The 26,194-nt window shown below is 42.3% G+C and overlaps 2 protein-coding genes across 2 annotated transcripts in view; one reads left to right on the forward strand and one right to left on the reverse strand.

Moving 5' to 3' along the window:
- Positions 1-17,237: 17,237 nt before the first annotated feature.
- The window catches only part of LOC138948005 (protein crumbs homolog 1-like), a 41,624-nt gene continuing 32,667 nt past the window's right edge, over positions 17,238-26,194 (forward strand). The window contains exon 1 of the mRNA XM_070319532.1: positions 17,238-17,371. The gene's annotated coding sequence lies outside the window, so the exon portion shown is untranslated. The remainder of the gene's footprint in view (positions 17,372-26,194) is intronic.
- LOC138949222 (uncharacterized) lies at positions 18,182-24,912 on the reverse strand. Its single transcript, XM_070320992.1, has 4 exons — positions 24,780-24,912; positions 21,128-22,388; positions 20,025-20,225; positions 18,182-19,506 (listed from the first exon to the last, which is right to left on the reverse strand). The coding sequence occupies exons 2-4, from the start codon at positions 22,386-22,388 to the stop codon at positions 19,460-19,462; spliced, it is 1,509 nt and encodes a 502-aa protein (XP_070177093.1). The 5' UTR covers positions 24,780-24,912; the 3' UTR covers positions 18,182-19,459.

The raw sequence follows: 26,194 nt of genomic DNA on the forward strand, positions 1-26,194 counted from the left end.
GATTATCATATGACGAGTACAGGCCGCCGCGAGCAAGCCAAGGGATACAACCACACGACGACATCAAGCAATGACAGGCAAGGGACGTAACGCCTGCCTGCTTAAATCTGGCGTTGTGTCCCTTCGCCCGACCTGCAGAGCGTCCCATTTCTCTCGATGTCAGAACACTGACTTAATTTCGTCGATGCTGTGATCGCTAAAGACTGCTGCTGATTTTATTCCAGGCCCTTTTTTCTCAGTCTGTTGCAAGTTCCAACACGTCTTGAGAACAGACGATGTTCAGAAACAACTCTTGTCAAGTTTGTATGGGTTGTGGAAGAGTTATTTGTTCTTGTTCCCATTGAACCACTCAGTGAGGCAAGCCTGTCACGTGCAGCTTTTCTCAGTGTTTCTATTGAAAAGCGGCAAGGACAACACAAAATCAAAACTTGACTAAATGTAAAAAAGCAACTCTTCTAAAATCAATAAATACCCAACAGATTTTTTTATTTTTTTATTTTTGCGGAATACGTTTACTCGGTTGAGCTAGGGGGGTTTGATAACGAATCAATGGTTAATTAAAGTTTCGTTCTCGTTTCGTTTTGGAGATCACGTGGTAACTTGCTACGATTCTGTGAAAGAAAAGCCAGTGAGACGCTCTTTTTATCTTTGAACGGCAGCGCCGTTTTGCAATGGAATATATTATGTACTCCCAGCGCCTTTTTGCGATGTGGAACGCATTAGCAGTAAAAAACGAGAGTTTTTTGCGTCCATTTTGAGGGGTAACATTACAAAAAATGCTGTATATCAGCAATGCCTGAATGGATTGCTTCAAAACGTCCAGGTACTTAAGTCTACATACGAGACGTACGTCCAGTAAAATTTCTCATCGTTACAGATATTTGTTGAGATGATAAGCATCCCATCAGATGCAGTCCGTCACACCCGCATTTTAAAACGTGTCATAGGTTCGAAGGCTTACATCCAACAAATTCATGATTTTGCGTGCATACAGACAAGTAAATATTAGAAATACTACCAAAGTTTCATTGAAGTACAATGACTGTTTACGTTTCCTAGGCCTGTAAACTGATCTTTTGTTGTTGTTGAGGATTGCACAAACCTGTGACGGGTTTAAAAACGTTTCGGAAGAGTGAATAACATCTGAGTACAAACCAGTAGTGATCCAAAATTTCACCTAGGGTAAGCCATTTATGTAGACTTCAGATCCTAAAAGTTTTGAATCAATCCATTTAGGCATTGCTGATATACAGTCCTTTTTGTCATGGTACCCCTCAAAATGGACGCAAAATCCTCTCGTTTTCTACTGCTCATACGTTCCACACCTGCATCAGTAGAAATGACATAACACAAGAGATACGCAAAATACCCAAACTGACTAAACAACCTGTTCTGGATAGATATATGAGTTTGCTTTCTTCTCGTATGTAGAAGTTGCCAAGCTGCGCCTATTCTGATTTTTTTGTCGAATTTGTACTTGGCACCTGACGTTAGTGTCAGGTCGATTTGGGGGGTACCCTTACTTCGGCGGCGGTCACGTAATACTTATAATAGAAATCTGTGACCCGAGTGTGCCAGGTAGGCAAGTAAAGGGCCTTTAATGGCATATGAAGTTTGAATAAAATGACACAGGAATTAATGAATGTTTTAATTGGGGTACGAAAATGGGTGCAATAATGTTTTTGCTCAGTTTATTATGTACTCCCGAAAAGTGTTGCTATGTTCAACAAAGACAAAGAACTTGTGATAGCTCACAGTTTCACTACTTTAAGTCTTGGTGTCAAAAATGCTAAGGATGATTTCAAAAAGTAGTCTCGACTAACCCAACGGACCGTGATGTTACAGAAAAGGTCAGTGTAGAAGTCATCACCAATTTCCCGTGCAGTCGAAGTCGCGGCGACTGTGACAAGCGCGTGACAAAAGCGGGAGCTGTTTTCTAAAGGCCAGCCCACATGGCCCACATCGCTCGATCGATAAAACTGAGGAGCTTGGGTGTCGCGCGGCAAGAAAGAAGTTTGAGTCATTGAAGATTTCATCATCGGAGAACCACTTCCAGCACTGCAGTTCTGCTGTCAGCTGCTCGTGAATTGTGTGCACGAACTGTGTGACATTGTTCTATGTTTGACTCGGGAACTGCCAAACTGTTTACAGCCAGCTGTGTTCAGGGATGGTTAGTGTGTGTATGGAACTCTTTTTACGCATGCTACATGTATAAAACTTTGTCAACTTAAATCCGAAAGAGACAGACTGCTAAAGTTGTGGAATCAAGAAACGATGATAGCAGCAAACTTATGGTTTGAACATTAGGAAATACTTTTACCAGTCTAAAGAATCTTTACATTCAGTCTAACACGAGGAGGCAGATGATAGTCTTTGCAAGTGATGTTTTTTTGCAAGTGATATTTTCTTTGCAAGTGATATTTTCTTTGCAAGTGATATTTGCATCACTACCGTAATAACATGGGGTGTATATCCCAGGCAGCTTTGTAGTATCTGAAAATGATGAGATCAAAAAGTAAGGTAATAATGTGACTCTTTCTGCTGTTTATTTTCTTGTAAACAAAATAAACAACAACAAGTTTTATTAATGTAATACTGTGATACAACAGCACAGCCACAGTGGACGATAAAAAACTGAATGCAATTCAATAGACGAATTCCGGTAATAGCTCGGGTTTGTATGGGTGGCGAAAGAGCAGGCTATTTTTGCTTTCATTGAGGCAAACTTTCCACAGGTGCATTTTTCCACGTGTTTCAGACACATCCCTCGCTTATACATATAGCGACTGACCTATAATGTCACGTGGAAAGGTTTGCCTCAATAAAAGCAAGAGTAGTCACTCTTTCACAACTTGGGGGCCCGGGTAGCTCAGGTGGTAGAGCACTGGACTTGTGATCGAGAGGTCGCTGGTTCGAATCCGGGCCGGGACGGACACGGGTCAACTTTATGTGCAGACCCAGAGACGGTATCCATCTCCCATCCCCGTGTCACCACAATGGCACGTTAAAGATCTTGGTCATTCTACCATGGCTGATACCACCTAAACACGCAAACATCAAAAAGCCGTGAGGGCGTAAAACTCGAATCGTATTATAAACCAATTCATGTCCAATATAGGCAATTAAGACCTGACGGACAATAAGCCCCTTAACATTTACTTTACTTTCACAACACATACAAACCAGACAGAGTGCGAACCTAGTCTAATCTAAAGAGTAATTGTTGCAGCAGCAAAGGGCGTTGTGTGGAATATAGGACATCTCAGGACACAGTCTTTGTTGCCTCAGTAATTTGGATTGTCGTCTTGTGCTTCGCGCTGCCGTCCTGTGCTGTGCTGTGCTGTACGTGGTCCGCTGCGCAGCGCTGCGGGTGTGACGGACTGCATCTGATGGAATGACGGATATGTTCACCCATGCGTGTCCCCGACGAATGTGCACTAAAGGAGTATAAACAAACGACTTCCACGATGCATCGAGAGATAACATAGATGACAGTCTTTGTGTGTGATGATAGCTGTGCAACTAATACTATCAGGATGTGCAATGTAGATGACAGTTTTTGTGAGGGATATCGTGAGATAAAATTAAAGACACTCTTTGTGTGTGAAATGTGTGTCACTACCGTGAGAATGTAAACCGAAACGTGTTCGCAACATTCTCACACATATTAAGCTGTCGTTGGACCCCAGTGGGGGATTGAACTCAACACAAACCCTCCTACTACTTTTTGACAACGTTAAGGAAGAACGCGAAAATCTAACTGTGTTCGTACGAGTGTCGACAACTTCGTGTTCTTGGCGGAAGTGCTGGAAGTTTCCTGGAACTTATGTGAAGAATAGTGACCACTTTGCCGAGACAACTTGGGGGCACAATAATTGGGAGCGGATAATTCCATTGGTGACGTCGAATGAAGGACTGGTCTTTTAATGTACTGAATGAAACTGAATGATAAGAGAAAGACTTTGAGTGTTAATGTAGACAAAGAACCGACAAATATATCTTGACTGTGTAGATGGATGACTAGATAAGCGGAATTTCTCTGACTGCACGAGAGAGGGAGGAAAACAATGACCAGAGGAAACACGTCATGGCTAGATGGAGAATCCTGTACATTGTTACAATGTCTTTACTTTTTAAAGGTAAGATCTCCCCCCCCCACCCTCTCACTCTCTCTCTCTTTTTTCTCTCTCTCTCTCTCTCTCTCTCTCTCTCTCTCTCTCTCTCAGCATCTCACAATACAGCATTAATATACCTCAACACACAACCAAGATAGGTGGCCATGCAGGAGGGAAGGTATAGGTAAATAATTGATTGATATCCCCCTGGCCTGATCGATACACACACCAGCTGCTGGCATGGCACACAGTGTGTGAAGGTACACTCCTTCACGGGAAAACAGTCAGGCTAGTATTTGTCATTAGACCACCTCTCCACTTAGACACGTACCAACAATGACAGCCTTGCTGGTCTCTGTGCACAGTGGGATATTTTTGATGTATTAATTTCGTAAATGCCACCAGTGGCTTTTTAAGAATTTAGTTCATTAACACATTTCGACTCACCACAGCAAGCAGTCAAGATGTTGATTTTTGGTGAAAGGATGCTCTTTATTCCAAGTAAACGTCTGGACAGATGTGTTGCTGTGATTTGTCCTGGGGAAGGACTGTGCCTTTATGCCAAGGGTGTTGGCTGCTGTCATATTTGTTTGTTGCTACTGATTAGGTGTACGCATTTGCATATATATAGGGATTTTGCTCGTATGCGGATGTTGTACTTTACATGTTCGATAACTGTACTGGATGGCTTGATGAAACAACGGTTGCTTTTTACATTGTGAGGCACACAGTGGCATATGCCTGTGTATTCCCTCAGTAACAAGATGTACGTATGCACACAGGCACATGACAAACGGACACCTGCTTGTACTAACGCACCGCATGCCTTCAAATACACTCACGATCTAGTATTATGTCTCTGTCTGTCTGTGTCTGTGTCTGTGTGTCTCTCTCTCTCTCTCTCTCTCTCTCTCTCCCTCTCTCTCTCTCTCTCTCTCTCTCTCTCTCTCTCTCTCTCTCTCTCTCTCTCTTTATATATTTTTTTATGTGCGTCTGTCTTTATTTGTTGTATAAAGGACAGGTTGGAAGAATAGGCTTTGCCTAAAACCTTTATCCTTTTGTAATAAAGTTCTGAGTCTGAGTCTGAGTCTGAGTCTCTCTCTCTCTCTCTCTCTCTCTCTCTCTCTCTCTCTCTCTCTCTCTCTCTCTCTCTCTCTCTCTCTCTCTCTCTCTCTCTCTCTCTGTTATATGAACACATACAACCATGCAGCTCAGTTGCATTAATCTTTTCAACATAACACTTAGTTTCTATTGTATCCCATCGAAGCCATGATTTTCAGTATTCTGTATGCACACGAGTTTTAAGATTCAGTTGACCGACATAGGTTAATTCTGATAACTTTTGAAGCTCACACCCAAACTACAGATTCTCATCGGGAGCATCTCGTTACTCCCCCGTATCGTTACTCCCCCGGCTCGTTACTCCCCCGGCTTGTTACTACCCCTAACCCTAACCCTAACCCTAAGGGGGAGTAACGAGCCGGGGGAGTAACGAGCCGGGGGAGTAACGAGCTGATCCCTGTATACACAGCTGTAGCGTTTATTAATTGTGAGTTCAGCGGAACGACGGACTGTGCATATATATTATATCGATATTTTCTTGCTCATACAACTCCACAGAACGCATTTCTGGTTGAAAATGATGTGGTTTGATTGGGAAGGTGTGTAGCGTCGTGAATGTCTTATTAATGCGATATCCATTAGTTGTTGGACATAGCTAGGTGATTGATTGTGTTTGCATGAATAAATCATAGAACTTATTTCTGTTGGATAAAAATGCTGATTGTGTCGTGTGTCTGCACACATACACCTCACACTGCGCAAGTCACACATACACCTCACACTGCGCAAGTCACACATACACCTCACACTGCGCAAGTCACACATACACTTCACACTGCGCAAGTCACACATACACTTCACACTGCGCAAGTCACACATACACCTCACACTGCGCAAGTCACACATACACTTCACACTGCGCAAGTCACACATACACCTCACAGTGCGCAAGTCACACATACACTTCACACTGCGCAAGTCACACATACACCTCACACTGCGCAAGTCACACATACACCTCACACTGCGCAAGTCACACATACACCTCACACTGCGCAAGTCACACATACACCTCACACTGCGCAAGTCACACATACACCTCACACTGCGCAAGTCAGTCACACATATACCTCACACTGCGCAAGTCACACATAGCCTACACCTCACACTGCGCAAGTCACGTATACGGACACATGTTCACACAACCCCACGCATGGACACAGGCACGCACACAAGCACACACATACACGCACGTACACGCACACACACACACGCATGCACGCACGCATGCACGCACAGACACTGACACACACGTACGCACGCAAACACCTGCACAGATACACACACAGGCATGTACAGACTCTCTCTCTCTCTCTCTCTCTCTCTCTCTCTCTCTCTCTCTCTCTCTCTCTCACACACACACACACACATACACGCGCGCGCGCACGCACGCACGCACGCACGCACTCACACACACACATACTCACGCGCACACGCGCGGGCACACACACACACACGCACAGACAACCCCCCATCACACACACACACACACACACACACACACACAAGCACACACACAAGCACACACACACATACATACACACACGAACACACGCACAGCCGTACACATTTAAATAATACACAGACTCGCACACGTGAGCCAAAAAAGTCTTTCGGATCACTGTCACACCAACATCTCCGTTAACTCCCAATGTACAACTAGAGCTCAAACTTGAGGCCAGAGGGGAAAAAAGCAGCTTAATTAGACGCTTTTCCCTTAAAATCTCAATCGATAAGAAGCCCTGATTATGCACACATTCGTGGCCATTATTTCCACGAGCAAGCCTGCAGAAAAAGTGTGCAAATTGTATGAGTCACAGAGGTTCTCAAGACAATGCCACAGTGCAAGAGGAACAGGCGGACCATCAGTCGCTCCATCCCTTCCCTTCTCCCCCAAAAAACACTTGTGTGTCAGCGAATTTTTTTCATTGTCTAATCCTTTGAGTAATAGCCACCAGCCGTCAGTATTTTGGGTGGGAGTTTTTGCTTTCGCTTTGATAATTTTTCTTTACCAATTGTATCTCCTTATTTTCTTTCTTTCTGTTCTTTGTTGTTGTTGTTGTTGTTGTTGTTGTTGTTGTTGTTGTTGTTGTTGTTGTTGTTGTTGTTGTTGTCGTTGTTGTTGTTCTTTTTTGCCTCTATTTTTTTCATTTCCTCATTCTGTCATTGTGCATTGAGTTATTAGTCGAGTGAATGATTTACCGAGTGTGGAGCGGACCTGCCTTTCCTTGGTGACTGTATAGTCTGCCCGCATTAAAGGTACTGAACTTGTCAAATCCAGGTGCACGGAGCCCCCGGGGCTTTTAGTCATACCTCAGGCAGCTATCCGTTAGAAGAACTACCAAGTTTCATTGACTTGCACCCAAAGAGTCAAGAACTGCGATTTTTTACGAATTAATTTCGTACTCGGACCCGGCTGGTCTTGACCTATTTTGGGATCTAAATTTAGATCAGGTAGATCACCACATCATGCACAAAAAGACACGTCATTAGCAAACTATGTCAGACGTCATCATGAGTTCATGTAAAACAAAATGGAGGCCGGAATCACTCAGTTGAATCGAACTCCGACCAAACACCACGTAATAACGGCAGAAATTAATATGTAAGCGCCTAGGGCTATATCTAGATTAGGCGCATAAAAATGATCACAATAATAATAATAATAATAATAATAACTAGGTTAATTTATGCACTCGCGTGAACAAGAAACTATCGAGCTTCACAGATGTCGTCGTTGGGTTTGTTTTACTACCATAGAAGGATTTTTGAACTGTAAATGCACTCAGCTGCAACAAAAACGCAAAACGTAAGCTGTGAGCTGCACTGTGCCTTTAAGCTGCCACGATCATTTAATTTAGTTTAGTATAATAAACTAGTAAGGACAAAACATCGTTAGGCAATTTTTTGTTTTAATCTATTTTGTTTTGTCGCTGTCACTTCAACTTCCTCAAGCAACACCCCAACGCGCGTTCAGACCAAGAGAATGCTATTATCCAGCGCCTGTGTTGTACTACCAAAAATTCTCCCGTTCTTTTGTGCTACAGTTCGCTGAATCCCTGTTCGCCCCCTCTCCTCCTCCCCTCTCCTCCTCCCCTCTCGCGACAGTCCTCCCCGACCCCCGAGGGAGTGACGGTGCCTGCATTTGGTGAATGTCTCATTAAAAAGATTCCGGTATTCTAACAGCCCCCCTTTCACCAGGACTTTGCTCTCAGCGGTGGTGAGGGTTGATGCGTGGAGACACAGAGTCTAAGGGGGTGTTCAATACTGCCCCCCCCCCCCTTCTTTTGTTGTTGTGTGGAGTTACTTTTTCCAAAATATTGATGGATTTTTGTTTTCACTCAGTGTCGTATTTCACTCATGAAATGGGTTTTTTTATTTTTATTTTTTTACTTTTTTTTTTTTTTTACTTAAATACCGTATTTGCAAATCTCAAACTCTTCTACTTGCAACAGGAGTGTACTGATTCCTTACACATTGACATGTTAAATTCAGTTAAATTAAGTCTTTTTCCTTGCAGTTCGAGTTTGCATAGAACAAACGGTTCATTTAAAAGATTGTGTGATTGTAACAGTCCCCCTTTAACCATGGGTGTGCTCCCAGCGGTGTTGAGTGTTGCTGCGTGGAGACACAAAGTCTGAGGATGTTCCACGGTTTTTTAGTTACCTTCCCCTGATATTGATGGATTTTTGCTGTGGGAATTTTGATCTTCATTTTGAACTGTTTTCTTCATATCGCCCTCTCTCTGTCTGTAACACTGTCCATCTCTCTCTCTCTCTCTCTCTCTCTCTCTCTCTCTCTCTCTCTCTCTCTCTCTCTCTCTCTCTCTCTCTCTCTCTCTCTCTCTCTCTCTCTTTCTTTCTTCCTCTATGTCTCTCTGTCTCTCTGTTTCTCTCTCTCTCTCTCTCTCTCTGTCTGTCTGTCTCTCTGTCTGTCTCTCTCTCTTTTTCTCTCTCTCTCTCTTTCTCTCTCTCTCTCTCTCTCTTTCTCTCTTTGTCATGTTGTTTTACTAGTTAATCATTTATTAGACATTTGTATTAGAAGTAAGGACCGGTTGTAAGAAAAGGCGTCGCCTTAAACCTCTATCCTTGAAAAATAAAGTTCCATCATCATCATCATCATCATCATCATCTCTCTCTCTCTCTCTCTCTCTCTTTCTCTCTCTCTCTCTCTCTCTCTCTCTCTCTCTCTCTCTCTCTCTCTCTCTCTCTCTCTCTCTCTTTCTTTCTTCCTCTATGTCTCTATGTAAAATAAAATAAAATAAAGTAAAATAAAATTTGATTTGATCTCTCTCTCTCTCTCTCTCTCTCTCTCTCTCTCTCTCTCTCTCTCTCTCTCTCTCTTCTTAATTTTGGACATTTATTTGTGCTGGCCCTGTTTGATACACATGTGGGTGTAGGGTGTAGGGTGTAGGGTGTAGGATGTAGGATGTAGGGTGTAGGGTGTAGGGTGTAGGGTGTAGGATGTAGGGTGTAGGGTGTAGGGTGTAGGGTGTAGGGTGGTGAGAATTCTGCTTATACAGCGTTAGGATGAATTATTTAAACTTTTGTTTAATTCACAGTATTATTTACTCTATGCTTCGTGCTTGCTTCGTCTCAAATAAGGACTTCATTCAAGTTAAGTATTAGAGGTAGGCAGTATGCTCTAGCTTACCTTGTGTTATAATCGTGTGGGAAAAGCATAGGTTAATTACAATCTAAACTGAAGTTCTTAACTGAATACTCCCATTCACCATGCGTGCAGCTTTTGCCAGTAGAATTATGGACTATTAGTAGTAACACTATGTCAAATTGTGCTCCAAAATGGTTGCAAAAAGTGTTTTCAAAAGTGGAAGACTTCAGTTTAAAGTGTATGCATCACAAGAAATTTAGTATGCAAAGTTTGTCAAGCTAACCTCGTCACGTTCGTGCAGGCCAAAATTGTACAACAGACAAAATAAAAACAAAGAGAAAAAATTGCATGAGGAGGAGAAGAGAGTGGGTGAGTGTCGACTGGAGATACACGGTGAGTGTCGACTAGAGATACAGGGTGAATGGAGAGGGCGGAGAGGGCTGCCGCTACTATCTCAATTCCTCAACTATACCCTTCAGTCCCGGTATTAATAACATCAAAAAAGCCTCCATTAATTGGGCGAAGTCTACTTCGCGAAGCTGGCTGCACAAAGCTGTGGCGCTGAGCTCCTCGAGACCGGTGGCGTGTGCAATATGGTGACAGGGGATGCAGTGGTCGTGGAATTCCTCAGCTTTGGGCAAGCTCCTGCAGTATTGGCCTTCAGTCCTGCTACCATAAAGACCATAAACCATGTTGTCCTCAGTCCCTTTGCCAAAAACACACATTTTTACACGACAGGGACAGATGGTGGGTTAATGAGCGAGGATCGATGTGTCCGGGTGCCTGTGTGTCTGTGTGTGTCTGCAAGTCCCTGTCTGTTTATCTGTCTGTCTGTGTGTGTGTAAATGTCCGCGTCTGGGTGTGAGTGGCTTGGGGAAGTAAAAGTAAAGACAGAAGAAACAATGAGAACAAGGAGGAAAGCTGTGAGAGGGTGGTGATTGTAGTATGGTGATCGAGTAAGTTGGGGGTGGGGGAGGTGTGTGAGTCTCAGTCTTTCTCAACTTTAGCATTTAGTCACGTTACCATAAACCACAATAAACAACGTCGCCCTTACAAATCCCTTTTACTCTTCTCCGTGTCTTTAGTTCTTCACAACAAAGAAAGATAATAGGGTTGTGGGTTAGTAACGGAGAGAGAGAGAGAGAGAGAGAGAGAGAGAGAGAGAGAGAGAGAGAGAGAGAGAGAGAGAGAGAGAGACGGACAAGACTGACAGACAGACAGACAGACAGGCATACATGGAGAGACAAACAGATAGAGAGAAAACCACTGAGAGAGAAAGAAGGAGAGGGGTTGGGATTGTGGGTGAAACTGATATGGTGGCTTGGGAGAGGGTGGGAGGGGGGGGGGGACGCTCTCAGAATTCCTCAACTTTACCCTTTAGTCCCGTTACCCAAATCACCAGTATAAAGCACTCTGCATGGCTCTGCTGTGCGTCCCCGAACTACAAAACACTCTCCAGTCCATGTCCTCGCTCAGCTCCTTCGCGACAGGGACAGATGGCGGGGTAATGAGCCAGCGACGACCCCTCCCCCCGGGTCTTTTTGTCCCCCCACCCCCCTTGGGTGGTGATCCCCCTCCCGTTCTACCCGACACCCCGGCGGCTGCATCCTTTGAAGTGCTATTTTCTTGCACTGACATTGGCGCCTGTCGCCCCCGTTGCACTTTGTCACTGTCCTTTTTTCCTCTGAGTTTTTTTAGAAGGCGAAAATTAGAGTTGTTTCGTTTCTGTTCCGCGTTTTAATGCCTTCGTTTCGCTTGAGTTCCGTGTGTGTGTGTGTGTGTCTGCGAGAGTGTCAGTGTGTGTGTGTGTTCGGGGCGGGGTGTGTGTGTGTGTGTGTGTGTGTGCCTGTGTTTCATTGTGTGTGTTATGTTTTAGGGGGGAGGGGTAGATGGGGGCTATTGCTATTTTTCTCCAAGGGCAATGGATGATCGGCTTTTATATCACTAATGGAGATAAAGGTATAGTAACTCTGATGCTAAATGCCATCGTGAACGGTTTACTGACCAACCGAGTTTAATGTTCTTGATGGAAAAGTCGATTGCGACTTTGATGTTAAATGTCATCCTTGTCATTTTATTAGTTTCGACTATCTAACAACTAGTCACTGACGATGACATTGGTAATAATGGTAATGCTGCCTTTCAAACACTCGTTTGATCTTTCTCCAGTGTCAGTCGGCGTCCTTTTGTTGTAGGCTGCCAGAACCGCCTGCTTGTTACAATTGGTCATGACCCAGTTCATGACTTTCTACGGTGCTGCTACATACCGCGTTACAGTTCCCATTCTTTTCTCTGAAAAAGTCTGCAATATGTTTTAAGTTAAAGTTACAGAAGCAGAAGACAGTACTTGAAAGAAAATTCAACCAGAGGGTTTTGCTTCTGAGTTGTTCTTTGCTACTCAGTGGTGATCAGTGGGGGTCAGCTCACACGGACACAAGTTTCAATACAGTCTAGAGGAGAAACTTGCCACAAAGCACCCAGTACATGACAAAGAGATAGTAAAATCACCACAATGAAAGAAAATACCATGACCATTCAATAAATGTGACAATATCAAAATTTGCTTTGAAAATGCTAGCGAAAATGGCGACCAAAAACGGGAACGCAGGCTATGAGCGTCTTTGCCGACTTACCTCACGTTTTGTGTTGTTGATAAAAACTGTGTCTTTGCTGTTTTTGTTTGAATATTATCCAATGAAACTGATGCATTTCTTGAATTTTGCCATTTATTGTTTGTCTTTGTGAAATGCGAGTGTTTTCCTAGGCGTAACCTGCGTAACGACTGGTGTCACACTTTAGGTACCTCACTTCGATCATCGTTATGCCCCAAATAAGCTTCAAAGTGGAAAACAGATAAACTACCAAAAATCTGCATTCAAAATCAATAAAACCGAGCCACAATCCATGAAATTCACATTCTGTATACATTTTGCAAATCAAATTTGTTCATGGCGTCACATGATGGTACCAAAGGTACCATCCTGAACACGATAAAGGGAGGATAATATAAGTGCTACAAATATGAGTAAAGGTCAGTGAGAGGTTTGTCACCAGCTTTGATAAGCAGTCAGAAGATAAACACACAAAAAAGGTGGGGGTAGGATGAAAGTAACTTCAATTTTTTGGTAGGTTTTTGTTGCAACTCTCGAATCACCCTCTCCCCATCACCTCTTCTTCCCTGCTTCCTCCCTGAACCACCCCCCCCCCTCCCCATCCCCTCAACCCCCACCTCCCTCTTAGGATCGTAGTTCGTCTTACTCCGAAAGTCCCTTCCTGCAATTGGCATTATTTAAGTCGCCAGGGGTGGCTAATGTTAATCTCCACGAGACAGGCTGCGTCTCGGCCTTTCCTTTGATCTCGTGCAAATAGCGTTCATTATGTGACAGCGCCTGTGTCCTGATTTGTCTCGTCATCGCCCGGTCTCATCAGACTGGCTGGCGTCTCACACCCTCTCCTTTGTCTCCCAACCAATTCTTGAGACGAAGCGAAAGGGAGGAGAGTGTCAAGGTGGTGGGATCTTGTGTTGGTCGTCTTGTGTTGTGTGACTGGTACTAAGCAGGGCTAATAAGGACGAAAGCAACTAGAGGATTTGAGTACTTTCTAGCTATTTGCACACACAAAAACCCAACTTGACCAACCATGCGAATGGAAGAGATTAAAAGAGGTAGGGGGGGGGGGCGTCAAGAATGGAAGTGATGAAATAACAATAACAATGTGCAAAACAACGACAGCAATGAGACTCAGAGAATACAGGCCTACAGTATGCATTGTACATTGTATTTTTAGTATGTAACGTTCAAAAGGTATTGAACATTGAATAGACGAATTGCAAAAATAACTCCGTTGGGTTTTTATGGGTCGTGAGAGAATGACCTTTCCTTGCAAAAACCTCGTACAAATATTAGAGGGGTCAATCACTAGCGAGGGGTTTGTCGGAAGCACGTGGAAACACGCACGTGTTTCATTCACAATCCTCGCTAGTGATTGGCCCCTCCAATATTTGTACGAGGTTTTGCAAGAAAGGTCACTCTTCTACAACCCATACAAACCCGACGGAGTTATTTCCGAAAATCGTCAATTCCACTGACGATCGAATAGGCGAGGAACAGAATGGCGAAGACAAATTACCAAAGATGCTGGTTGGATAAACTAACGAATGTAAACTCAGACATTTTACGCGGGAAGATTGCATGTTAACTTCACCTTGCTGTGTCAGAGGCCATGTAACCAAACAAAACAGCAAAAGAAACCGATTTCTGCGGAAATGATGACTGTCTGGATTTTCTCCGTTCTCGACCACCCAAATGACGGAAGCGCTATCTCGTCGTCTGCGATCGCTTCCAGACCCCTAGAGTGACGCCCCTTGGTCGTTTGTTTTCTCCTGTCAATATTTGAATTTCGCGGCCTGTCGCTCTGTCCCTTTGAAGTTTCCCCGAGAGAATGAAATATCGGGAAAAGACGGCGGGGGGATTAAGGGGCGGGGGGGGACAGTGATCAATTTTGTTGTCTTCCTCCTCCAAATTTCTTTGTCTGCTTCCTCGAGCGGTTATTTTTATATGTTCGTCTGATGGACACTGTTTAATTCTACGGTTTCTAGGTCAACTGCGCATATGCGCAATTTGGAGGGTCGGCTGTTTTGATTCGTGTCTCGCGTGATTGTTACGAATGCTGACGTGGAAGTTTTGTATTACAACAGCACGCTTTTTTTTCTTCTTAAAATTATCTTCTTCTTCTTCTTCTTCTTCTTCTTCTTCTTCTTCTTCTTCTTCTTCTTCTTCTTCTTTTTCTTCTTCCTCTTCTTCTTCTCCTTCTTCTTCCTCTTCTTCTTCTTCTTCCTTCATAGACTTAGACGCAGAAATCAATATCGTATCTGGAACAAGAAATGTATTTGTGTTGTTTAAACAAGACACAACAAAGCATGTAACATTCACATTGAGTAGACGAACAAAATAATTTAACTAGAAATGATTGCACAGTTATCGTACAAATTATGTTAACCAAGAAAGGCTACAACACATGGTTTTGTTAAAACATGATTCATATGTATAACATAAACTACCAACACAAGCTCTCTCTCTCTCTCTCTCTCTCTCTCTCTCTCTCTCTCTCTCTCTCTCTCTCTCTCTCTCTCTCTCTCTCTCTCTCTCCCAACAAGTCTCAATACTTTCAAAAAACACCTCTCATTACATTTAATGTCAAATTACGAAAAGTCACAGTCATGGAAGACTTCGCTCTGATTATTTTCATATTGATCATATCTGTCCATAAAGCATCAGTGTTTCATAACGCAAGAATGTATGTATAGCCTACAACGTGTATATAGTCATGTGAATAGTTTTTCTGCCTTTTTTATTTTTATTTTTATTTTAAGATTAGAATAGTCCCTCTCTGGGCGAGGGCTGGTTGAAAAGAAGCTCGTTTATATTGCTTATGCCACAACCCTCGTAAAATAAAATTTGATCTCTCTCTCTCTCTCTCTCTCTCTCTCTCTCTCTCTCTCTCTCTCTCTCTCTCTCTCTCTCTCTCTCTCTCTCTCTCTCTCTGTATGTTTGTCTGTCCCTCATAAAGCCGGCCCCAGACTGAGTTAGTTGAGATCGCTTACGTAATCTCCTCTACGACCAAATATGGTAACGTAACTACCTTAATCCTCTTTACCTTTTGAAGAAAGTCCACCGCATACCATGCACAGACTTTCAACCAGCATTTTGTACTTGTTTGCTTTGTTTGTTCGCAGGAAGGTTATGTCAAGAGGAAGAAGGTGTGTGTGCATCAACCCCGTGTCAAAATGGAGCCATGTGTCAGGCTGTTGGAAGTTCGTACAATTGCTCCTGTGCACCAGGGTACGGTTTGACACATTCAACTGTTCATATTTATAAGGAAAACGAACTTTTTTAAAATTGATTTTAGAGCTGTAAGCAACAATCATCATGCATAAATCATAGATTGTTCCTTCTTCTTTTCATTCAGGGCTGAGAACAAATATGAACATCTTTTCTTAGTCGCCTCTTCTTTGACCTGGAAGTCGGAATTCCTACAATGTACTTATTTACAATCTAATGTCTGAAGTTGTCAACTTTCCAGGTACACGGGCATCCAGTGCGAGACAAACATAGACGAATGCGCGTCACAACCATGTCGTCACGGCGGCACGTGCCGAGATGACGTCAACAGCTTCACGTGCCTGTGTCCGCCTGGTTTCACAGGGAGCACGTGCGACACAGACGTGGAGGAATGTGGGTCAGCTCCCTGTCAAAACAACGCTACCTGTGTGGAGGGGCTGGACTCTTTTGTTTGTCAGTGTGCCCCTGGATACCGAGGTAATGACTGAGCCTGGCTGACTGGTGTAGTAAAGATAGACATTACTGGGCAAGAGTAAAGCTTTATCCCTGCGCCAACACCTGGTTAAAGGTGAAGGATTATGTTTCAAGACTCGTTAGTGTTTAGCCTAAACAGCTCGGCAAGTCCTCAGTCTGACTTACCTTGACACTGAGGTACCAATCTGGGAATGGTTCAAACATGCTGTAAGACTTGAAACTGACTGTAAGACTTGAAACTGACTGTAAGACTTGAAACTGACTGTAAGACTTGAAACTGACTTGGAGACGGGCCCAATGTGGCGGATAAAACGTCGGCCTCCCAAGCAGAAGGTCGTGGGTTCGAATCCCGGCCGCGCCTGGTGGGTTAAGGGTGGAGATTGGTCCAATCTCCTTAATCCCCTTCGTGTGAACACGCAAGCGCAGAGACCAAGTGCGCACGGAAAAGATCCTTTAGGCCTAATTCATGTCAGAGTTCGGTGGGTTATAGAAACACGAAAATACCCAGCATGCATCCCCAAAAGTGGCGTATGGCTGCCTAAATGGCGGGGTAAAAACGGTCATACACGTAAAAACCCACTCGTGCTAAAACATGAGTGAACCTGGGAGTTTCAGCCCATGAATGAAGAAGAAGAAGAAAAAACTGATTTGTCATGCGTCCGTTTGACCCATTAAGTGATATTCGCTGATTGTGACCGGCTTGGCATATCAGCATTGTTAACATCATTTTCGGCATATTGGGACCCTCAGTGGACGAGCTGACAAGACATGCACGCAAAGTAGCCCAGTCTATTAGAAAGGTAGTATTAAACAAACACCAAACTGGATGGTTGCTATGCATATTTTCAAAAATAATGTAGCAATGTCTTGAGGTTAGTTAAGAGAATGTTCATATCAAGGCTTGTTATTTTCTCAGGTAAAAAGAGATTGGTTCCGCAAAACCCTCATTTATACTTTGGGTTTTTGTTCATATTTGGAACCCTTTAGTCTATTTGTATTTGAGGGCTAATCAATCAATTTAAAGCGGCTGCTTCTGCATTAACAAATTGCTCTTATTCTCTGTGCTCAGGTGCGAGGTGTGAAGAGAACATCAACGAATGCCAGGAACCGGTCCCCCACAGCTGTCAGAACGGTGCTACCTGTCAGGATGCCAGCAACAGTTACACCTGTCTGTGCGCACCTGGCTGGGAGGGAAATCGTTGCCAACAGGTAAGAGAGTATAATCGATGGACGTCGTTAAAGGCTGCCATATACGTAGCGTTCATTAATTAATTCATATTGTTTACATGTGCCAATAATGTTATAAAACTGTACCTAAGGGGATATAATAACGATTGGCTGTAGCTTTCGAACACAGAAAAAATTATTTCAGTATTGCAAAGTGGTGTAGATAGTGTCGAATGTAAACAGAACAGTCTCAAAGTGAAAGTGGATGTTTTCCGGAAATTGCGAAGTTAACAAGAATACAGAAAAGCGCGCTTTCCTGCTTAGCACAATACGCTACCGCGCTAATCTGGCGTGTCAATATCACTACGTTTTGCACGTGGAAGGTGAGCGATTTCCTTCACGCGGGGATTGACGAAGCTGTACTGTCTGTGTTGACGGTCTAAGAATAGCCCAAGTCCTGGAGAACTGTTGCTAAACATAGCAATAAAGAATTAATTATTTCTCGTAATTGGTAAGGACTTCAAACCTAAAACTTTGCAGGAAGCTTAATTTATACATCCCCGCAACGATGGGAAAAGCCCTGGAAGTAATAAAACTAATTAAATAGGACTATATGTCAGCCTTTAAAATGGCACGAGGTCTTAACTGCATGGGAAACGTTGGATAATAATCGGAGTGTGTTGTTTAGCGATTTCACTTCTACCTAAGAGCGTTTGCACAGTACGATGGTGCCTTCGAACAAGGTTATCGTACGTTAAGAGACGGATAATCTTTGCTGTTTCCTCCAAACGACACATTGGCAGAAAATGACAGAGACAGGGAGAGAGAAAATGTCAGACAAGATAATACTGAATGTTTTGTTTATTTCCTTTTCGGGGTTAGTGGAGTTAGCCTACGTAATGTACTTCACTAAATCCTGCCCTCAGCTAAGGAGGAACTACAAAAGGATGACATATATTTAAATTTATACAAAGACCAACATGGAAAAAGTACAGCAAGGCAGATCCAAGACAACATAACTGCAAAAGAACAAACTTACATCAAATGTGTAAAAACAAACAAATATATCATTACTATAACTCATTAAGCTATTTGATCCTTGTCATATGTGGTGTACTTGGCGGCCCATACCCTGACAGGAGTGACGGGCATTGAGTTGAGTGAGTGATATGTGGTGTACAAATATCAAATATAGCAAGTCAGAATCATCAGATCCGAACTCATTCATTTCTTCTGTTCTGTTACAGCAATATTTTGAAACTATCAATAACAAATGTTTAAAATACTTTTTTTGAAAATGAGAAAAGCATAGATAAAATTTTTCTCCTTTCAACCGATGCGAAAAATCAGAATCGAATTAAACAAACGGTTTCACTTTTGAGTACCTATCCCTGATAATGTTTGAAACCTTATTATCCTCTTTAGTTTTCAACAATATTTTCTATAACAGACATGCGCTGTCAAATACTTTTATACAATCACACAAAAAACACGTTTTTCTTGCTGCAAATAAAAAACAATTCAAACAATACAACGGAAATAAACGATCACTTCTAACATAATTGATTCTGAATCGTGCTAGCTAATATTCAGGTAAAGACTTTTTCCTAAAGGAGTTTAAATTCTGTTGTTTGATATACTGGTAAATATACAAATGATCACGGTTATACACACCAAACACACCAATACCTGAACAGTTCTCACAGTTTGGTCATTCTGCATGCCTTTGTATATTTGGTGACGAAGACTTGGAAGTCTTTCTACCACAAAGAATCAAATTTTTAAAAAGAAATGTCAAGGATTGCAACAACTTTGATAAAGCTGTTTTTCAATATGCCTTTTTATACCGCCACAATATCAAACGCATGTTTTAGCATTCGAATAAAATCCCTGGTTTTGGCGAGATTATGCAAGCATATGTCTTTTTGCCCACATTTACAATAATGGGATATCTTAAAGTTGCCTTCCAATAGAACTTAAAAATACATCAAAGGCCGAGAAAAGGTATTGACCTCTCACCATGACCACTGGCTTTCATAATTACATCATCTTTCAAGTCAACGTGCGACAATAAATGCCCGAACCTGTCGCCAGTCTCAAAGCTGTTGCCCTCGGGTGATGTCCTGGCCTCTATTTGTGAAATAATGCACTAAAGGTACCCATTTCTCGAAGTTTCACTGAAAGAAAAAAAAAAGCATGGCTAATGTGCTATTTGCCACCCTTATTATCTTTGATAATTGACATCATCGTCATTATTTATGTTATTAGATCACCAGAGTGAACTAAGAGATGTATAAAGCAAATCGACACAATGGGATACTGAACGAAGCACAAAGCACTATGAGTTTAACATTTGTTTTCGGAAATTGCTCTAAAAATCTCTTTGGGCACTGTGATTGCTTCAATAACGATAGTGTCAGTAAACACAAAAGAAAAGACATTTGACGAGGCACACTGTTCTGCTCCTATTTAGTTAAGTGATGCTGCGTGGACAGGTCACGTTGTTTATGGTTGTTCATTTCACCATACGTTTTACCTGCATGTAAAAGTCATACCTTGTGTTCATTTCCTATGGTTAAATCCTGTTTAGCTTTAATCTCTCTCTCTCTCTCTCTCTCTCTCTCTCTCTCTCTCTCTCTCTCTCTCTCTCTCTCTCTCTCTCTCTTAAACTTAAGGAGTTAGCTCATTGTCTCACCTCTCAGCCACATGTCTCGCGTTTCGCGTTCATGGAACTCCATCATCCGGTGGTGGCTATGGATCTTACTTAATTTACAGACGTGACAAAGGTCATAGTTCCAACAGTCGAGACAGTGGTAGCGTATGCCGCGGATGTCCTTCTGCCCACAACCATCACAAAAGAACCCAGTGTGGTGTGTTTTTTCTTGCTCGATATTATCTGGAAGATGAACAGTGAAAAAAGCCAAATTACTTCCAAAATATAACTATTTGTGTGTGCCTTGCGTGCATGTTGAATTCGTGATACTAGACGGAATGACTTTCTCAATTACGTAATGCAATAAACGGAAGCCTTTGGTGACACAAATCAAAAGACAAAAAAATGTTACGCTGACGGGAAGTGAAGTCCTCGAGCCAAAGCACACACACACACACCACACACACCACCACCACCACACCCACCACACACCACACACACCCATCACACACCACACCCACCACACACCACACACACTCATCACACACCACACCCACCACACACACACACACACACCACACACCACATACACACACACATACACACACACATACACCAAACACACACACACACACACATACACACACACACACACACACGCACGCTCACACACACACACACGCACACACAAACACATTCACACAGAGTGTACCTTTATGTACTACTAGCCCTTTCATCATCAACACATCAACTGTGATCAAATGATTGTTAATAATGGATGTCAATTTTTGTTCGATTAGCTCAGCCCAGCAAAATGTGATTGTTGAGTGTTTATTTTCCGTTAGCGTTAAAGCCCTAATGGTAAAAAGCAAAAGAACCGGGTCCCTTGTGAATAGGGCAGTCTTTTGTGTATTCCAACACACATGCTTATGTTTGGTTCATTCATGTGACACAAGTCTTCTTCTCCTTCTTCTTTTCCTCCCCCTCTTTTCACTATTCCAGTTCCATTTTCTTGTGGAGATTGTTTAGATATGCTTGGGTAGGAGCTGAACGGACTAATACACGCATTACGGACTAATGCACGCATTACAACAAATTACGTGCATACAAAAACAAATATGCACAGCGCTGGCGTCATTACTTACTTATCTGTGCTGTCAGTTTGTCAACCTGTGCCTTCAGCGGTCCCCAGCCTGCCTTGCTTTTAGCCTGTGCTGTTCTCATCTCGCCTTTGAGGTTGCTAATTTCTCTCTCCACGTGAGGAATCTTCGCTGCCACTCCTTTTGCCTCTTGCTGGGTCAACGTTGCTTGATCAAGCCTGCATATGTGAGTTTCAAGTTCTGGAAGCCTTGTCTCTAGCTTCCTTGTTTGTACAGACGACTGGTTTTCACACCTACTTATGTCACTTTCTAGTTTCGTTATCTTTGCCTCCAGTTCCTGAGCGTACTCGGACTGCCCCTGTGCAAGGCATTGCATCCAAGTGTTTAGTTCTGAAAATCTAGCTTCTACTTTTTCAGAGAGTGGGAAGCCCTTCCGTTCAAGCTTGCTGGTGTCATTTTGAAGTTTTGTCATCTTGTCTTCAAGAGCCTGAAATTGTGGCTGTAATTGCATCCAAAACCCGCTTATTTCATGTTCTAATGTTTGTATCTTTGCTTCTACTTTCGAAACTTGCGGGGATGCAGCTTGCTCAAGCTTGTAGATGTGATTTTCTATGTTTAGAATCTTGGCTTCCACAGCTTTTACTTGTGGTGATGGCTGATGTTGCAGTCTGCTGACGTCATTTTCCAGTGTTGATATCTTGGCTTCCACTGCGTTTAGTTGTGGTGGTGATTGTTGTTGCAGACTGCTTACGTCATTTTCTAGCTTCATAACCTTGGCTTCTACTGCGTTTACTGGTCGTGATGGCTGTTGTTCCAGTCTGCTTACGTCATTTTCCAGCTTTGTAATCTTAGCTTCCACTGCCTTCACTATTGGCGACGACTGTTGCTGAAGTCGACTTAAATCATTTTCGAGCTGTGTTGTTTTGCTTTCCAGCCTTGCAAGTTGCTTGCCCTGGTATTGACTGGCGCTGCCCTGGTCCCGTAGCCGTTTTTCCTGTTGTAGCTCTTTTAGACCCTGTCTAAGCATCTCGTTGGTACTCTTGACAGACATAAGCGCCTTGTACATTGTCTCATTTTTCTTTTTTAATTCTTTCATGTCCCTCCTCATCAAGTCAACATCAGTAGAAATCCTTATTTCCGGGGCTTGGTCCGCTCTCAGCTCACCCCAGACCGAATCTTCTTGTTCGGTAGACGCTATGCTCCTAATTTCATCAGTTGATGTCCCCAGGTTCAAATCGTCAATGTTTGTCAATACTTTGCCGTACAATTCTGATTCATAGTTGTTGATGTTATCTTTTGAGGCCATCTGGAAATTAAGCAAATAATTTTAGAAAAGCGAGGTGCGTGGCGAACGGCGTGAAACACAGACAACAAAACAAAACAGGCGAAGAATGAAATTTAACAAACGAGAAAGAATAAACGTTAATCAGATTTTATTTACAAATTGAAGATAGAAAAGAAACCTACCTAAACCTAACCTAAGAGAGCGTACCGAAAGAAATAACTAACGAAAGAAAAGAAGGCAAAATAAGAACATAGAGGTGTTAGCCTTACATACACTACCCGTCATAAAAAAAAAAGTACACAGATACATTTAGCTGTAGATCTTTGTGATACGGCCAGTTATATTAAAACCAAGTATATTGCCAGAAAGGTAATTCATTCCCCTACCGTATGAAATTAAGTGTTACATTTTTCATAAACTAGTGTTTATGCAGTGGACCGGAGACCTAGGACACCCCCCAAAATCAAATTTGCAAAAGCAAACTTTTTTACACTAAAATACACAAAAGGTTTCAATACCTCCAAAATACTCATCAAAACACCATGATATTTTACACACTCTTTTACAATTGTGTTAACAATACTCATGTAAATTTGTAAAGCAATACAAGGAGCCATTACAAAACTACAGGATTTTTGTATAGCCAACAACAAATGACGCCCAAACAAGCCTTTTACGGCTTCTGACGAGGCTGACACCAGTCTTCTTCAAAATGGCAAAACAACACTGCTAGGCACAACAGCTGAACCAAATAAATGTGTATTAGTAAAAAAAATTAGCTGTTCTTCTATTTGAGATCAAAAACGGGGTCACTCCTGCTTATTTTGATTTTTTTTTTGTATTTTAGTGTCTGCAAGTTTGCTATTGCGAATTTGATTTGGGGGGGGGGGGGGTCCTAGGTCTCGTTTAACACTCGTTTATAAGAAATGAAACTTTGTATTTCATACGGTAGAAGAATGAATTACCTTTCTGGCAATATACTTGGTTTAAATATAACTGGCCGCATCACAAAGATCTACAGCTAAATGTTATTTGTGCACTTTTTTTAAGACGGGTAGTGTAGTATTCTACCACATACTCTACTGCACATCCTAACCGTTTGCTGTCCTAGCCGGCACTGGTTCATACACAGCTAACACACACGTCATTTGCAAACCATTCAACCACGACTAAAAACTAATTCACGTGCATCCCAAATCTCTCCTCACAAGCGAGTTCTGACTCGGCATATTCATACCTCGGTCATTCGACTAAAACTTGTGACACAGATGGTTATTCTTATTCCATTTGAAATTCACTAACAAGGTAAACTGTAATGTCAGCACGCATGTCGTCAGAATGTCGCACTCTCAGCAATTGTGTAGCGTTTTTCCAGCATAATGACTACCATTTCAGCTATAGCCCTACATGAGAAACGGCATAAGGCTGTGTTGTGCCAGAATACGTCCTTTTGTGTAGCCTCAAAAGTGTTCACTCACTTCTAGGTGTCGAGTCATACCACGCCAAAGGCTTTGTTATTGCACCGGTCTTGCCAAATCGATAAATTCTAGACAGGTCGATCTTTTCTAGCCTGGTAAGAGATTTTTACTCGTTTAAACGAGGTGCAGCGAACTGCGTTTTTGAGTTACAAATATTGTTTGTATGTTATTGATGTTTGTTTGTTTGTATGTTCTAATGAAGTGACTTTAGGTCTGTTCTTTGGCAAAACTATTAACAACTATGAGGAGCGCTCGTCTCAGGACCATAACATATTGCACAAATAAAGCAAAGAACTCTAATGGTGAGAGCGAACTGCCTCCAGACGGCAGTCCAGTGAGTACGATGGTTTCGGTTGTAGTAGCTCCGATGCTGCATAAAAGAAATGCAGATAAAATCACATAGAGGTAATCCCAGCGAAACGCAGGTGAGAAAATACACACACATAAACATACATAAACACACACGTAAATATCGTAAACACTCTTTTCTTTGATAAATGCTGAGTGTCCATGCGTAACCGATCGTGACCACTTAGTAAAAGGAACACACACACACACACACACACACACACACACACACACACACACACACACACACACACACACACACACACACACATAGACACACACACAAACACTGTTTGTTATCTTTTGCAACATAATTCTGTACAACTTTTCTAGGTTGACTTTAAAGTACAACTAAGCCACTTTCCAGGAAAAAAGTCAGTAAAATAGTGCAGCATTATCAATTTCTATCGTGGTGATGTTATTGGTGGCCAAATTTTCAGTAAAATAGTGCAGCATTATCAAATTGTATCGCGGTGATGTTATTGGTGGCCAAATTTTGACACAGTGTCAGGTATTTTTTACCCCTATGCTAACTTGTTGTTCTTTCTGAAAAGTTTCTGGCTGAAAACGGTACAGCAGATCTTACCTTTTTTCACTGAGTCTGTGAGCAGACGACAAGGGTACCAACAGTCCGTCTGAGTGAGAGTGTGTACGGGCTTGGTGTCGAAGGAATTTCAGTACCCGTTCGAATGATATATTTGTACACACTTGAAATAGAATTGCAAGAAAATTGAAGCGCGTTGCGGAACAGCAACAAAGGATTCGACGCCTCTCTCACGCCGGGTTGGGGGGGGGGGTGGAGGGGGGGGTGGAGGGGGGGGGTTGTACGCCCGGTTTAATGCCTATCGCCTTCTCCGCTGGGTGTCGGCAATTTCTTGAACACATGCAGGTATGTTGCTGCATTAAAGAAACATTTGGGTTGCTACATTGTAAGAAAATCGATTAACAGTTACATACAACAAAATGTATAGATGCTTCCCAATGCGGCTACGTCACAAAATACGTGTATTTATACCTTTACTTGAAAGCAGAGTACGTTTTGTGATGGGAAGTGCGGCATTAAGGATTCAATTTCAGAGAGAGAGAGAGAGAGAGAGAGAGAGAGAGAGAGAGAGAGAGAGACATAGACAGAGAGACAGAAAGTGATAGAGAGGGAGACAGAGAGAGGGAAAGAAATCAGGAAAAAACAATAAGAAACTAGTCGCAATAACCAAAAGAAAATTAGAGGGAGAGAGAGAGGGGGAAAGAGAGAGACATAGACAGAGAGACAGATACAGAAAGAAAGAAGTCAGGAAAAAAACAATTAGAACCAAGTCGCAATAACCGAAAATAGTTAATCGACAACATTTAAAGATAAGAAACATGCATAAACATTAGGTGATATCATCTGAGACTATTCAATTTCATATGCGCACTTGAGTTCTGTGCATCGCTCAAAGAGTAAACACACACGCGCACAAACACACACACACATTCTATCAAAATACATACAATTAAATATTGCCTGGTTGTAAAAGAAAACAAGTCGCGTAAGGCGAAATTACTACATTTAGTCAAGCTGTGGAACTCACAGAATGAAACTGAACGTAGTCTGCCGCTAGTGCAAAAGGCAGTGAAAGTGACGAGCCTGTTTGGCGCGGTAGCGATTGCGCTGTGCTTCATAGCACGCTTTACTGTACCTCTCTTCGTTTTAACTTTCTGAGCGTGTTTTTAATCCAAACATATCATATCTATATGTTTTTGGAATCAGGAACCGACAAGGAATAAAATGAAATAGTTTTTAAAACGATTTCGGAAATTTAATTTTGATCATAATTTTTATATTTTTAATTTTCAGAGCTTGTTTTTAATCCAAATATAACATATGTATATGTTTTTGGAATCAGAAAATGACGAAGAATAAGATGAAATTGTTTTTGGATCGTTTAATACAAAAATAATTTAATTACAAGTTTCCGATTTTTAATGACCAAACTCACTCATTAATTTTTAAGCCACCAA

This window comes from Littorina saxatilis, linkage group LG15, assembly GCF_037325665.1.
Source record: "Littorina saxatilis isolate snail1 linkage group LG15, US_GU_Lsax_2.0, whole genome shotgun sequence".
Lineage (NCBI taxonomy): Eukaryota > Metazoa > Mollusca > Gastropoda > Littorinimorpha > Littorinidae > Littorina > Littorina saxatilis.